This window comes from Lynx rufus, unplaced genomic scaffold, assembly GCF_022079265.1.
Source record: "Lynx rufus isolate CCGP_SWC_20201006 ecotype Redwood Valley unplaced genomic scaffold, mLynRuf1.p SCAF_9, whole genome shotgun sequence".
NCBI lineage: Eukaryota > Metazoa > Chordata > Mammalia > Carnivora > Felidae > Lynx > Lynx rufus.
In genome coordinates, this window is record NW_025814897.1 from 110020322 (window position 1) to 110035526 (window position 15205).

Here is a 15205-nt window from a genome sequence, read left to right on the forward strand (position 1 = left end):
CCCTTTTTGGTCTCATAACTATTATTCACTTTAGGCAAAGTCTAATCCTAGCAGAATATTAATACCATAGGAAGTGAGACTTGAGTAGTTTTAAGTGAATTTAATTGAACATATGAAGTCAAATAGAGTCAACCTGATGTCCTTGGAGATATTCTGGCTTATTTTTTCCTGGTAAAGCATTCTAATCTGAGTTTGCTAACCTGTAAAGTGAAAAGAGCAACTCTTAATTATTTAGACAGAAGGAACCCGACCATATGCAGTAGCATACTTGTCAATGTCTCAAGATGCTGGCTAACTTTTCTTCACCCATTACTGACTGAGGCCACATTACCTAGACCGCACCAAACCCCTCCTTCTACATCTAAATTTCAGGCAATTACTCATTTGAATTTTGTAGTTTGAGCACAACTAAGAAAGAACCAGAAGATACAAGAGCCAGAAGATACTGGTAGTAAATAACAGTAGTAAATAACTGGTAGTAAATAACAGTATATAACACAACAGTAAATAACACAAAAAGGTACTTAAGTGTTAGAAACGTTTATTTGTCAAAATATTAAAAAAAAAAAGTGGGAGGAGTGGAATAAAACAAGGCTAAATTTCAGCTAATGCTGTACCACGATCACAGGTCAGACATAAAAAAACAAAACAAACAAAACAACCCCCCTCCCCCAAAACCCCAATGGTCCTAGCAGTTTCAGAAGATTAGCTTCAATGTTAGAGTCCAGAGCTAACAGAGAAGAGTAAAAGGTCGCTTGCCACTACATGGTCATTTTAAAGGGAAAGGAGATGTTGCAGGTAGACAGGGAGAAGGGTTCAACTCCTAAGGAAAGCAAGATAAGAGGGGTTCCACTGTACAGGAAAAAGGGGATGCCAGCATAATCCTTACCTAGGGCTGCTCAGAGGCTGAGAATATAAGGAATAGAGTGAAAGGCTACAGAGACTAGTATCAGGAGGAAAGAAAAGTCAACTTAGAAGAATTAAATTAAGAAAGAAAACATAGTTGGTCACAAACTCCTTTGTTTACTGAAACATGAAGCAATGGAAACATCCCGGCAAAGGGGACCGCGCGGAGCAAGTTCTCATATATGACCGCAGCCCGAGGGTTCAGTCCGCAATTATCCTACCTGAAAGAGAGCACAACACAAGAGGCTTACACAATGCCTGGAGAGCAGCTTGGCTCCGAGCACAAGGGCCCTGGTCCCGTCCTGTATTCCAGGGGGAAAAGAACAAAGAACAAAACAAAACCAAGTCAGACTGGATCAAACTTACATCCCATGTAATTACCAAGGACTCTACTTCTAGTTATATATATAGAATTAGAAGCAATCTATCTGGCAGACTGCTGTGTTGGTGATAAGATACATCTTTTCCACTCTCTTACCATCTTTTAGTCAAGACAACCTCTGTGATACAAGGCTACTGTCACTGCAACAAAGGGCATACATAGATATTATCCAAAACCATAATTTAATTTTTAGGTCCAGAAAACAGAAGATGCCAAGATCTCAAATATGGCCAACTGTACTACTCTAAATTTGTTTCGCTTTACTCTTTCATAAGTAAACAAGTTTCATAAACAGCAATCACAAAGCGTATCAAGGAATGGTTCATTCACCCTCCAACATGTCATACTGTCACACATTTAGAGCCATAATTCCAGGAGTTCCCCTAATTGATCACATCTCCCTTACCAAATCAAAGGAAGAAATCCTAAAATTCCCTAATTCTTCCATTGATGATGGGAACTCCAGACACCAATGGCTGGGGGAGAAAAGAAGTTAACTCACACCAAGTTCCTCTACTTATTACAGACAAAGGGCCAAATCTTGGTCTTGATCTGTACCAACCGACTTCAAAAGTTGTGACGTTCTTGAATCAGTTCTGCTAGGGTGAGACCCAAATTCAGATCCCCAACAGTTCTGGAGTATTTCATCCTGGCAGCCTCATTAACATCAGGCTCCTGGGACTGCAACCAACTCAGGGTTATTCAGTCCATTTGAGGTTCACACCTGGAAGGTAAGTTTCTTTAAAAGTCATCACTAAAAAGAGGTTAGTTGAACAACCACTGCTTGCAGTCAAAATTCACTTTAAAATACCTTAACGATACCCTTTTAAGACCATAGTACACTAATTTAACTTTGAAACACATATGAGAAAAACAGAAGTCATCTGGTAGATGATACCACCTTTAGAGAAATATCCTGCTTCATGGCAGATCCTGCTGCATTAAAAGTAAAAATTAAGGCAAGCTACACAAGGTATAAGATAAGATTACTACACGCACATGAAGATACACCACTACACAGTGGTCTCGGGAGATCCCAGTCGTGTCATGGTCACACAGGGTATAATTCATCAGAGGTTCAAAGCATCATTTGCTTCTCACTACATAAAAGGGCAAATTCCTATTGCTTTATTTTCTTCTACACATATATTTACCAACAGGATAAGTTAGGAACCCTGGAAACTCAGCGGTAACTCCATTTGACCTCTCGGGTAGGCTTCCAATTCAAGTGATGCTTGATTTGAAAGTACAAGGAAAACCATGAGAACAGAAGTTGTCGTGATGCCACTTCCACTCAGATGAAGAGATTTATCAATCTCTAGATATTACTGCTAATTATTCTTGACATTCCAACATCTTTGGCATACCTTGTCTAAAGTAGGAAAAATTAAATTTCTAGAGGCACCACCAGTGGGATTTTATACCCGTTAGAAAATTACCTATTCTACCTAGTTCCTTATAGGTTCCTCTTAAACACAAACCAAAAACTGCTAGAAGAAATGAGAAGTGTTGGGGTTCTACACGATAGTAACACAGACTCTGCAGAAACAGGGCTTAAAGTGCCCACACAGAAGACGACGCTCTGGATTACCAATAAGGAAAGGACTCCATGGGACAGTGGCATCAAAACATTTTGCTTTCAAGGGTCTTAGAACTAATAAACACCTGAAATTTATAGATCTTTATTTGGCTTATAGCTCTAGGATATTAGAAGAGCTTCCTCTGATAAAGGCTAATGACCTAAGTAGTAGTTTTGTTGGCAAGTGAGAAGTCTAAAGTTGTAGTTAAAATTCTCACTGTGACATTCGTAACTCCTGAACCCGTGCTCTTCAGCTTAGACCACAGTGACTTTCATGGTGGAAAGAGAGTCATTTTGGAGTCAGCAAGGCCTGAGTTTGAACTCTACCTCTCAATTGTCAGATGACCTCAAAGTACTTAACCTCTCTGAGCCTTTGTTCCCTGCTCTGTAAAAGAGAAAACATCTTAAAGTCTTATTGTGTAGATTCAATAATATAATATACAAAGAGGGGACTCAACAAATGTTCTCTTACCTACATTCTGTAACCCAGATTGCTTACGCTTGATTAAATAATATTCGCACTGAGTTTGTTGTTCTCTCAGAAGGAAAAAGTTGGTTGGGAGTCGTACACTAAAAAACCTCAAGAGGCCAAATGAACCTCTGGCCTAAGCTAGAGAAATATTTAAAACTACTACTATGTAATTTATACCACTTGGAGACTGTCCTGACAGCAAACAAACAGGTGGCTTTAGCCTCCTCCATGCAGCACAGGTCTCTTTCAAGGAAACAAAATAGAGTCTCTTAACCACACCCACCCCACTCTCACCTCCAGTTTTTAAAAGGCTGAGTACCGCGCTCGGTCCACATACTGCTCCCGCTCATACCGGGCCATGTCATACAGAGAATTCCGTGCAGCTGCTGAAGCCTGAGACAGCTCACTCTCTGGCCCATAACCGTAGCCCTCTCCAACTGTGGGGAGCACAGCTGCAGCACGACGCAGGGGGCTCCGGTCCCTTCCATAATAGGAGGAACTGTTGGCAGCAGCAGCAGCCATAGCAGCCGAAGTGGCAGCAGCACCTGAGTTCGGCAACAGGTGTCTGTCGTAGGGATCAACAGAAGTGGAGTTGAGGTGACTGGTCACAGCTGTGCTCTGGACTTGAGGCAGATGGGACATGGTCTGCTCCGCGTAGTTGTACGCAGAAGCTGCTGCCGCCGCTGCCACTGCCTCGTAAGAGCGGACCCGATAACGCTTATAGTAGTCGAGTGCTCCATATGCATCGTTGTAATACATGGATTCCCCGTAGCCCATGGTGTAAGGCGTGCGCACTGCTCCATACTGTTCATTATACTGCTCGGTAAAGTCCGCCACACGGCCTGTACGATCTACTGGACACTCTTTGGACCAGTGCCCCTCTTTCCCACACCGATAGCAGCCACTCTGGTCTCCCATCCCAGGGGCAGTCCGAAGCCGGCTGGTGGACAACTGCACGTGCATTCTTTTGCCTTGAGAAAATAGATGTAAGAAGACTTATTATAACTCAATGACATTCTTTAATCCTCCCCAAAACGAAAGTAAACTAGTTGGTCTAAGACACACATACATACACACACTCCTGCAACCCTATTTCAGCAATTCCCTCCAAAAGATGAAGTTACTTTTCAATATAGATGACAGCTAGGACCTTTGAGTTCTCCGAGATCAGTCAATACTTTATACTTACACCAGGTTGACCAGATTCCCTCCTACTTCTGTGTCCACAACTTTCCCTTCCTTCCCCCTCTCCCCCCAACACAGAAACTGAGAAACTTTTCAGTTCAGCACTTTTCACTGCTAAGATTGATTATAACTGTAACGATTCAAGACCTGCCATTTCTTCCAAATCAGACAGCCAACAACACCTCAGTTATGCCAGATTTGAAAAGCATCTTACCAACCTCTCACTGATTTACTCAGGGCAATACAAGGCCTGAGCATTTAACTGCAGCTTAAAAACCACAGCGATCTTCTGTCCATCTTGTTTCGTCCAGCCATTTTTGCAGATGTCACCAGAAGGCTATGTTGGGTACACAAATCATACCTGGCTCATCATCTGCTTCACCTCCAGTACCTCTAGGAGTTGTAAGACCCTCCAGATTTCAACCCCACCCCACATTTTTCAGCAAGGGTGAATCCATGCCTACCGTGAAAAAGAAAACTTGACCAAGGTCTCTCAACAGCAAAAATTAGAAAGATACTGAAACAGTTCTGGTTTCTTCGGGACAATGTGTTCCCATGTAATGGAATGACCAGCATTTCATCCTGCAGTGTAGCTTACAATCTTCACAGGGGATTATCTACTTCTTAGAAAAATGCAGCATTTACCTACAGGTCTCTCTGGACACCCATACAAACAAGCAACATCCATTCCTCCAGGAAATGACCAGCACCAGGAACAGCTAAGAGAAGAAACAATCTTTGCCCAGGGCTTATGTACCACCATGCCCAGGGACCCTTACTGATGAAAGCATCCAAGGTCTTTAAAAGCAGTTTGAGGAAAGGATTATTTTTGGCAGTATTTAGTGCCAAACTGCCTAAGACTTTGGAGATAAAGTCAGTTACTTCTCAAATCGTGGCCAAAAGGCGGCCACTGGAGGCAGAGAACAGGGGCTTCGCGTCACTCTTAAAGGCTGCTCGGAACAAATCCCCCCTCCACGATCAGCAAGTTGCTCTCTCTTTAACAGACCTTGTTCTGGATGCAGCTATGCGGATAGGAGGCCTCGTGCTCCACCATCCTGTTGGAAACAGCCCGATTCAGGACGGCAGCCAGAACAGCGCCATGCACTGACCCTGAGAGGGGAGTGGGTTAGTGCGGTAACATCACTTTAGTCAAACTCAATTCCGCCCAGTGTCTAAGATTCATACCACCCCAGTTTCTAGTACTTGCCGCCTCCAAGTTAAAACCTTTTCTTTAGCAGAAACAAAAGTGCTCAGGTTTTTCTTCTAGCTGCCGGCAGAGACGCAGCATCCACCATCACCACTGAGAGTCAACAGATGCCAAATGGCAGTCATTCTCCGAAAGCAGCATTTAGCGACCCATTGCTTTCAGAGATTTAAATACTCCCATTCTAATTCTGAGACGTTATTAAGGACCCTGGGCTGACTATGTTTAGAACAGAAATACGGATTCTTTTTTGCTCCAATTTATATCCCAAACGTAGTTCCCTATGACTTAGACTGGAAGACACAAGGTACTTGGTTTTCAAACATGCATGGTGACATGAACCTGTGTGACAGACACAAACTGCTCCAATTCTGAAGTTCGAGTAACCATGCCAATCTAAAAAGTAGCCAATTGAGAGACCTAAAAGCACATTAAAAGAATTTTTTTCTTGAGAAACAAAACTCAGTAATTTTTGCTTGATGTTTCTATTACTACACCCAGTCTTCATTCCTGTTTTATTGAGTAGAACTCATAAATTTATAAACATCTATGGCAAAATCTACCTCTGTAGTAGCTGTGAAAAGGATTCAGGTAAAATATTTTTTTAACCAGCATTGAAAGATCTGAATAGAAGTGATAGGTTTTTTTCCCACAATGTTCCAAAGGTTGTAAAACTAGGGTTTTAAGTCCCCTAAAGTTCTTATAGTTGAAAAATACTGTGCTTCTCTATTACTTTAAGGAACCAAGGCAAAGAATGTCGAAAGATTAAATTCTACCACTACTACACTTGGAGAAGCCAAAAACTTAAAAGATTTTCTGAGACCTCCAAAAGTCACTGAAATATGCTGCCAACGTTTCCCAGAAAACCAACCTAATAGAGGTGTTTTCTTCTGAAAACTGGAACAGAAAAGATTATTAAAATCCTGAGAGATGGGCCACTTGGGGTCCTAAACACTGAGCTCCTATCCCGTGCCTGGACCCAGAGAAGGCTGGGTGTGTAGCTGACCCACAACAGTACTCCAGCTTAGTGCTTGTTTACGTGTTGGGGGAGGAGGGGAACAAGACACCTGAACTCATGCATCATTCCCAATTCAGCTGCTTCATCATTCCCAATTCCCGTTCACTGCTACACGTGGAGAGGAAACAGGTCCTGAAAGACCCAGGTAACTGAGGTTCCGCTGTTTCCTTTCTTAAGTCCCGAACGCAGAAGCCTAAATGGCAGCTATTAACATATAAAGGTTCAAAAGATGTTCAAAATGGCCCTCTTTTAAGAGGCCACGTTCATTAGCAGTTGACTAAAAAAAGGCTTTATCAAAAAATGTGACAAATTGGTATGTAGATTATATTTTCTTTAAAACCCTTAACATATTATCCAATGCTAAACTTTCTCTTGTCATCTGGAAAAAAAAAAAGAGCTGGTTATAAAAATGTCTATATATATATAACTCGGAGTGGAGTCCTTTCTCCAGAGAAGCCAGGGTAAGAACATGAAAACCAAATAAAGGATTTTTCTTTTCCAATAATGACGTTTTAAACAATTCATGGATCACCATTACTCAAACACCCACTTCCTAGAGTAATTAAACCTGGTTTATTTTTTTTTTATTTTTATTTTTTCAATGTTTATTTATTTTTGGGACAGAGAGAGACAGAGCATGAACGGGGGAGGGGCAGAGAAAGAGGGAGACACAGAATCGGAAACAGGCTCCAGGCTCTGAGCCATCAGCCCAGAGCCTGACGCGGGGCTCGAACTCCCGGACCTCGAGATCGTGACCTGGCTGAAGTCGGACGCTTAACCGACTGCGCCACCCAGGCGCCCCTAAACCTGGTTTATTAAAACACACGCTCTTCCCAAGCCAGCGCCCCCCAATTAACTGACTTCTGTACGCATATTTTGCCCTTATCTTTTTACTCAATCATATATTAAAAAGGTAAGGACATGGAGTATTACACTACTAGGATATCTTTGCAGAATTTGTACCCGGCTTTAACTGCATTCTTTACATGTTGCTACCTGTCAAGAGAGAACCCCCCCCCATTCTTTCCAAACACTGTCCAGTCATGTTCTTGTCTCAAGTGAAAATAATTAAGAATATTTTTAAAGCTGTCTAAAGGGCAACAGCTTTCCAAAATAATAAAAGAAAAACAAATAAAATAGGTAAATGAGTAAAGCTTAACTATCAAATTATAAATCAGTTTCTAACCATAATGGAAACACACTCATTGTAGCAGACAACACTCACCTTTCATCCTATAGTGCTTTACTGTGAAAACATTTTCACATCTATTACCTCATCCTAGCCTCACTACCATCCTGTGAGGGAGGTACTGCAGGGATCATTAATTCTATTTTGTTAAGTGGGGAAAACGAAGCACAGAGAGGTTAAAACACTTGGCCAAAGTCACACAACTAGTTAACGGTAGCAAGTTATCTGTGACTTTCACCCTATACCACAGAGATGACCTAAAGGCCAGGGCACCACTGGCTGAGGCCAGAGCGACGTGATGCACACTATTTGCAATCTACACTATCTGCAAACTTTCTTACCCTTTTCTGGTCAACTTTTCCTTGTCTCCCATTTCTTTTCTCACTGTTTTCTAGGTTTAGCAGAGGACACTTAAATACTTCTCAACAAATCTTTTAGCGGCACTCAGAAAAAATGGTGTTAATTTATGAACCTGGAAAGTGGCTGTACATGTGTGGCCCAAGATGATACTGTCAACAGAAAACTTCTTGTGGAACAGCACTCTCCAACAAAACTTTCTATGAGAGAAATGTTCTGTATTTACACTAATTCAGTCACCACTAGCCAGCCTCATGTGACTTCTGAGTGCTTCAAGTGTGTGCGGTACAACTGAGAAAATGAATTTTTAAATTTATTTAATAGCCACATGTGCCTAGTGGCTACATTAGCACAGCTGCAGAGTCTTCAGACAACCTCAAGGTATTAAGAACAGAGGTACCTTTACAACTGGTAAAATTAGGGGCGCCTGAGTGGCTCAGTTGGTTAAGTGCCCAACTCTTGATTTCGGTTCAGGTCATGATCTCATGGTTCGGGGGTTCAAGCCCCACATCTGGCTGACCCTGCAGAGCCTGCTTGGGATCCTCTCTCTGCCCCTCCCCCACCCACACTTGCTCACTCTCTCTCAAAATAAATAAATAGACTTAAAAAAAAAATTACACAATACACTCTACAACACCCTTACTGGAACCTCTCAGAAGCAAGACCATCACCTCATTCAACCTAATATTTTTAAAAATTTCCTCTATTTTTCCATTAAATAATAGTAGGCCGAAGAGAATAGTCCAATGGCATGGTTTTTGACCCTGCTTGTACAGTTCACAGACCGAATATATTTGAGCACTCAAAAGATACTCCCCCAAATCCAGGTTTACCATCTAGATTTTTAACATAGGGATCTCTCTAGATGTCTCTGTTCCTCTCTCCTACAACAACCTATCACCCAAGGCAGTAAAGAGTACAAAATCCTAGGCATTTAAACTCTCAAAGATAAGGCTTCCTGAATATAACAAAAGAAGCAGGTAATCCACAGACTTTTATCCTCCTTTCTCACATGAGGTGCTCATTTGCCCAGGCAGAGTAAACTTCCAGCAGAACTCAGAGAAATGAAGACTGTGGGATAAAGTAACCCACAGTCTGTGATTCTATACAGCTGCGGAGGAACATCTTGGCAAATACATCTGAAAAGGGGAAGTGTTTGCTTCTCCCAAGAGTAAACCGTACTTAAGAGTGGTAAACATGCAATCTATTATATCCGCCAAAATAGAATTGAAGACACCACCCTGCCAGCCACGTGGTCCTGCATTCTTATCTCTGTCTTGACCTAGACCCCACTACTCAGTTCTGCCACCCAGATCCCAGAGCAGTTCACCTTGAAACTCTGTGTTGTCAAGGCCCCTGATGGCCTCCACTGCATCCTCTGCCCGCTCCATGTGCACGAAGGCATAATCTTTCACGATGTCACATTCGATGACTGGACCATACTCCTCAAACTTGGCGCGAAGCTCTTGGTTGGTACAAGTAGGACTGATGTTGCCCACATGCAACTTGGTGGAGGCTTTGCTCTTATTCTTGCTGGCTTCCACATTGATGTTCACCCCATGCAGCTTGTAGTGGTGCAGGTTGCGTATGGCATCCTCGGCCGCCGTCTTGTCCTCTATGTGCACAAAGCCGTAGTTCTTAATGATGTCACATTCCAGCACCTTCCCATACTGCTCGAAGAGTGAGCGGATCTCCTGCTCTGTGGCCTCCCGGGGCAGATTTCCGATGAACAGCTTCACCATCCTGACAAGAGCCTGGGAGGGAAGAAACAAGATTTCCAAAAGTTAGGGGTGGAGTGGGGAATTCCAGTGCATTGCATTTGGTTTAGCCCTCCAAAGAAGTTCTTGGCACCTTCAAGATTCATATAAACGTTCACATAAACGTTCATGATTTTTTCACTAGAGGGGAAAGGTTTGTACTTAGGGGTAGTGTGAGATGTGACACACAAACAGGAGGTCGGGGGTCAGCATGCATGGCATAGTCTATCTCCGTGAAACGAGGAGCATTTAAATAACAGGGCTGGCTGTTTTATGTCTTAAAATACTGTTTGGGGAGGGCAGGAAAGAGCTCAAGAAAGGGACAAGAGGCATGTTATCTTGAGTGACCCCGGTAACGAGGTTTTGGAGGGAAATCTGTGCACGTCTCCTCCGGGCGGTAATACCTTCAAAGACACTCTAAGAATAAAGAGGCTTCCTTGGCCCCAATCTCGTACTCCCCCAGCGACCCAACCTCCAGTTCTTACGCCCCAACAAAGACTAGACTCAACCCGACCCCTGCCCCGCCCCCTCCGGAGACCCGGCCCCGCCTCCTCCCGTTGTCTTCCCCGGACCTCCTGCAGCCAGAGAAACCCAAACCTTGTTCAAGCCCCGTTCGCCAGAGGCCCAGCCCGGCCCACCCCCGGGCTCCCCACAAACCCACAAGACCCACTCGCACCTCCGGGTGGCGGCGGCGGTGGCGGCGGCTCCAGCGTCAGAGAGAACCCTACAAAATGGCGACGGCCGCTCGAGCCTCGGCGCGACCGGGCCCTTTCTCGCGCGCCAGCTCACGCACGCGCGAGTGCGCTCTGCCTCCTTCCCCTCCCCCTCGCGGGAGCCGGGCGGCCAATCCCGCAGCCGCATACAAATGGCTGCCTCAGGCTAGGCTCCCAGCCGCCCTGACACGAGGGCGGGGCCAACTGGTGACGTCGCTGCGGAGCGGAAGTCAGTCCGCCCCCAGCCCCGGCTAGCCAATCAGTACCTTGGAAGCGGGGTTGAGGGGAGGGTCGGAGCTCAAGCGTCAGAAGGGCTCCGGACGCAACCATTGCCTTGGTGTAATCGGAAGCCTCGGATGTCGCTAATCATCACAATGGGTCGTGCTATTGGGGGGTGGGGGCGGGTAGCTGATGACAAAGGGTTATCTCACTGGGTCCTCTAAACAGGGGTTTCTTACCGGGCTGGCCAACCTCTTTGGTAGCTTGGGATAACATTTTAGAAACAAGGAAGCATTTTAAGCGTTTTAAGCAAACGTAGTCAATTTTTGTAGAGCTTTAAATATAACAATATAACTTAGTTTTTTTCACTGCAAACATGTTATCCACTGGTGAGGAAAGAGAACGAAAGATGGCAGAGCTGGGATAGCTCTATGAGGCATTGTTACCCAGGCTACGTTTATCAGTAACGTTTTGTTTGCTCATATACATGTGTCGGCTGGTTTTCTTTAGGTAGGGTATTAACTCTGATGTGTGTCCTTCACGGTCCCTGGTCCGTGGTGAACACACCAAAAGAATACTTGGTGCAGAGGCCCAGAGAAATTCCTTGTTTGGACTGAGGGAAGGGGTGAGAAAGGGTCTCCAAGTCCACACCAAGCTGCTGGAGGTCTAGGCAACTGTGACTCCTCAGCACTTTCTAGCATTCAAAATTCAGCTGTAGTCCAAGGGCACCTCCTGGTGGCAAAAGAGAAGCTATTTAAGTGGATTACTCACTGTCATCCTTGAACAAAGAATAGACGTTTATAGAGATTGATGGACCCAGTTTATCTCTGAGTGGAGCATGCCAGTGAGGTTGTCAATCACCATTGTTCATTGTGGTGGCTCCAAAGAAGCTTCTCTGATACCATCAGGCACAAATTCCCCAGGGTGCTCTCCTCCTCCCCAGCTACTTTGATAAGTTTCTTTCACGGAATTCTTTTTTTGTTTCCCACACCATTTCAGAAGAGGCACTGTCCTTACAAATTTAATACAACTCATGATTTCTCCTACTGCTATCTACTTCTCTCCTTCCCTCCTCCTCATGGTCATTTCCAGTTTCTCTCTACACTCTTTTTTTTTTTTTTTTTTTTTTTTTAATGCTTGTTTATTTAGAGAGAAAGCACATGCTCGAGGGAGGGGCAGAGGGGGGAGAGAATCCCAAGCAGGCTCCGCACTGTCAGTGCAGAGCCTGAACCCACAAACGTGAGAGCATGACCTGAGACAAAACCAAGAATCAGAAATTCAACCAACTGAGCCCCCTAGGTGCCCCAACACTCAGACTTTTAAAACGTGTATAGGGACCTCCTCATCCATTTGTGAAATCGCTTTCACTCATCTTCACTATTAATGTTTTCTATCTTGGCTTCTTTCTCTGTGTTCCAGGCCAGATTTATTTTCAAATATAGAGTCTGAACCTGCTATTGCCCACCTTTGAGTGCTGTGTTTTGGGTTCTGTCCACCTTTCCAATTTCCCCAAATTTTCTGAGGTCACCAAAACTAATGTCTTTTTAACACGTTTCACCCTTCTAAAGATTTCATTTCATTCACCATCCTTTTCTTCCCTGCGTTTTTATATTGTTCCATCTCCCTCCCCCCCATCTATTTCCCTACTCTTGTTTATTCTGTTTTATCTCAGTTCCCCTTCCCTCACAGGCAACGATTCTAATGAGTTTAATGTGTATTATTTTGTGTTTTTGCGAGACATGTCTTTTTAGTGCGCATATGCTTTTTCCATGTTAAGAAATGTTTTGTTGTGGAAATTTTCAAAAAGGCATAGAGACAGGATATTATGACAAACTCCTATGGACCCTTTACCCAGCTTTGACAATTACCAACATTCTGCTTATCTTATCTATCCTCTATACTTGTGTGTGCATGTGTGTGTGTGTGTGGGGGGGAGCTGGAGTGTTTAAAAAGCAACCTGAGATGTAATGTCATTTCACCTATAAGGCCTTCACTATCTACCTCTAATTAAAACATCAGCACTATGCTAATATTATCTCATCTTTATATTAAAATTTCTTCTAGATTGTTGCAAATACGTCTTTTTGCAGTTGGTTTCTTCTAATGTGGATATAAACAAGGTCCACCCATTGCGCATTTGGGTAAATTGTGTAAATGTTTTATGCAACTTGTGTTGCATGGCTCACTGTTTTAATTTTTCCGCTAACCGCTCCTCCCCCCACCCCCCGGGTGTTGCTGTGTGATATCTAACCACTGTGTAATATTCCCTAGTGTGCAATCATATTTTACCTATCCATCTCTACATGTAGGACATTTAGGTTGCCTCCAACCCCCCACCATTATAAACAAGGTTACAGTTAACACCATTATGTTAATTATGTGTGCCCTAATGGATCCCTGTGAGAATTTGGAGGGATATAAACCCAGGGTGGAATTGCTAGTTTGCTGGGTCATAGGGTATTCTTGGAACTAACTTATCTAAGTAGTACCAAGTTGTTCTCCAGAAAAATTATACCAGTCTAACCTCCCACCTGCAGCACGTGAGGGGCCCTGTATATCAACAACTCTGCCAATGTTAGACATTATCCAGTTTTCAAATTTTTACCAGTATAATAGGTGTAAAGTTTTTTGGGGTTTGTTCTTCTGTAAATTTCCTGTTCATATCTTTTGCTCATCTTTCTTAGTGGTAGTAATCTCCTCTTTGTTGTTGATTTGCAGGATTTTCTTGTGTATTCTAGATATAAATCTCTTATTGGTTTCAAATATTTTCTGTCGTTCCACTAAATTATCAACGTTGTCCATGATGTCCTTCATTGAACAGAAATTCTTAATTTTTTATGGAATCTAATTTTTGTCTTAAAGTTTGTGCATTTGAACTTTTGTATAAGATGTCCTTTTCTTCCCCTGGAGTCACAAATATATTCCCCTACATTTTTCTCTATTAACAGTAATGTTTGTCCTTTTTACATTAGGTCTGTAGTCAATTTAAAACAGTGCCATCCAGGGGTGCCTGGCTGGCCAGTCAGTGCAGCATGAGGCCCTTGATCTCAGGGTTGTGTGAGCCCCACGTTGGGTGGAGAGATTACTTAAAAACAAAAACTTAAAAACATGTTATTTTCTAGTAAAGACATTTAAAAAGTAAAATGAAACCGTTGAAGTTCAGTTTAATACTTTTGAAACCCAATAAAGCTAAAATATTTCAACATATAATCAATATAAAAAGTATTAATGAAATATTTTTTTTTCCTCTTCCGTTTTTGAAACTGGTGAGCATTGTACTTACAGCACATCTCAATTTGGACTAGCCACATTTCAAGTGCTGGGTAGCTAGCTACATGTGGCTCATGGCTACTGTCTTGGAGAGCCCAGATCTAGAGTTCATCCTTAGAGATGATGTTCAGTAAGATGACAAATACATTTTTCTCAATCCATTTTTATCTGCCCATATTTCCCCATGACTTGTGGTGCCTGCACTTAACTGCATTTTTGTGCTTTAACCTGTCTTGTATCCCCCACTCTCCATTTCATTCTCTTTCTGGAGCTTTTCTTTTCTTGCACTCATATCCAAAGGGATCTCTTAAGACTTACTCCCTGACCTTATGCTAATCCTCTTCTATGTCCTGTTCTTAAGGATTCATGTCCTCAGGCAGCTTCAGCTGCCCCCTAGATGATGCTCAAACCACATCTCCATTACTTCTCCTTTCACAGTGACTGACTGCATCCTGCAAGACTGCTGTACTTAGCTGCCCTACTGACATTCACATTTCACATGTTAAAACGATCATTTCTTCATTAATTTCTCACTCCTGTATACATTTCCTTCTAAAATTTCCCATTATTGCTCTCCCTCTTAACTCCCAGGCTTGCCATGTTGGAGTGTAAATACCCTGATTCCCTGAGGGCTCGACAGCGTATGACTTTTTCTTCCTTCATACAGTGGAGATTTTACAGTTGTACCCGAAGAACAAGAGAAGGTTGTACTGATGTATAGTCCCACGACAGATTGTTCAGTTACATTTATCCAACATGTTTACTGTAGGATAGTTCTGAATCTGCTTTTCTTACGAGAAAGGGAGAATTATTCTGTGAGCTATCTGGTCTACCAGATCTCATGTCTGGAGACCATTCTGGGGCTGTGTTGTGCTAGTCTTGGGCCTGCACACACCTGACTCTCTGTCGTGGCTGATGATGGTCAGGGGTCTACTGAGCCAGGGCCTTTGGCCA

General features: G+C 43.1%; 1 protein-coding gene across 3 annotated transcripts; it reads right to left on the minus strand.

Annotated features, from left to right (window-relative positions):
• Nucleotides 1-521: 521 nt before the first annotated feature.
• LOC124504961 (RNA-binding protein 4B) lies at nt 522-10863 on the minus strand. 3 transcript variants are annotated; one of them, XR_006960552.1, is made up of 5 exons: nt 10726-10863; nt 9623-10046; nt 3634-4310; nt 1851-2012; nt 522-1127 (listed from the first exon to the last, which is right to left on the minus strand). XR_006960552.1 is itself a non-coding variant. In XM_047070670.1 (4 exons), exons 2-3 carry the CDS (start codon nt 10032-10034, stop codon nt 3643-3645), a joined length of 1080 nt encoding a protein of 359 aa, XP_046926626.1. In that variant the 5' UTR covers nt 10035-10046; nt 10726-10863; the 3' UTR covers nt 522-2012; nt 3634-3642. The 3 variants fall into 3 exon arrangements, 2 of the variants coding, with proteins under 2 accessions (XP_046926626.1, XP_046926627.1); XM_047070670.1 differs by having other exon boundaries at nt 522-2012; XM_047070671.1 differs by lacking the exon at nt 1851-2012 and having other exon boundaries at nt 10726-10862.
• Between the last annotated feature and the right edge of the window lie 4342 nt (nt 10864-15205).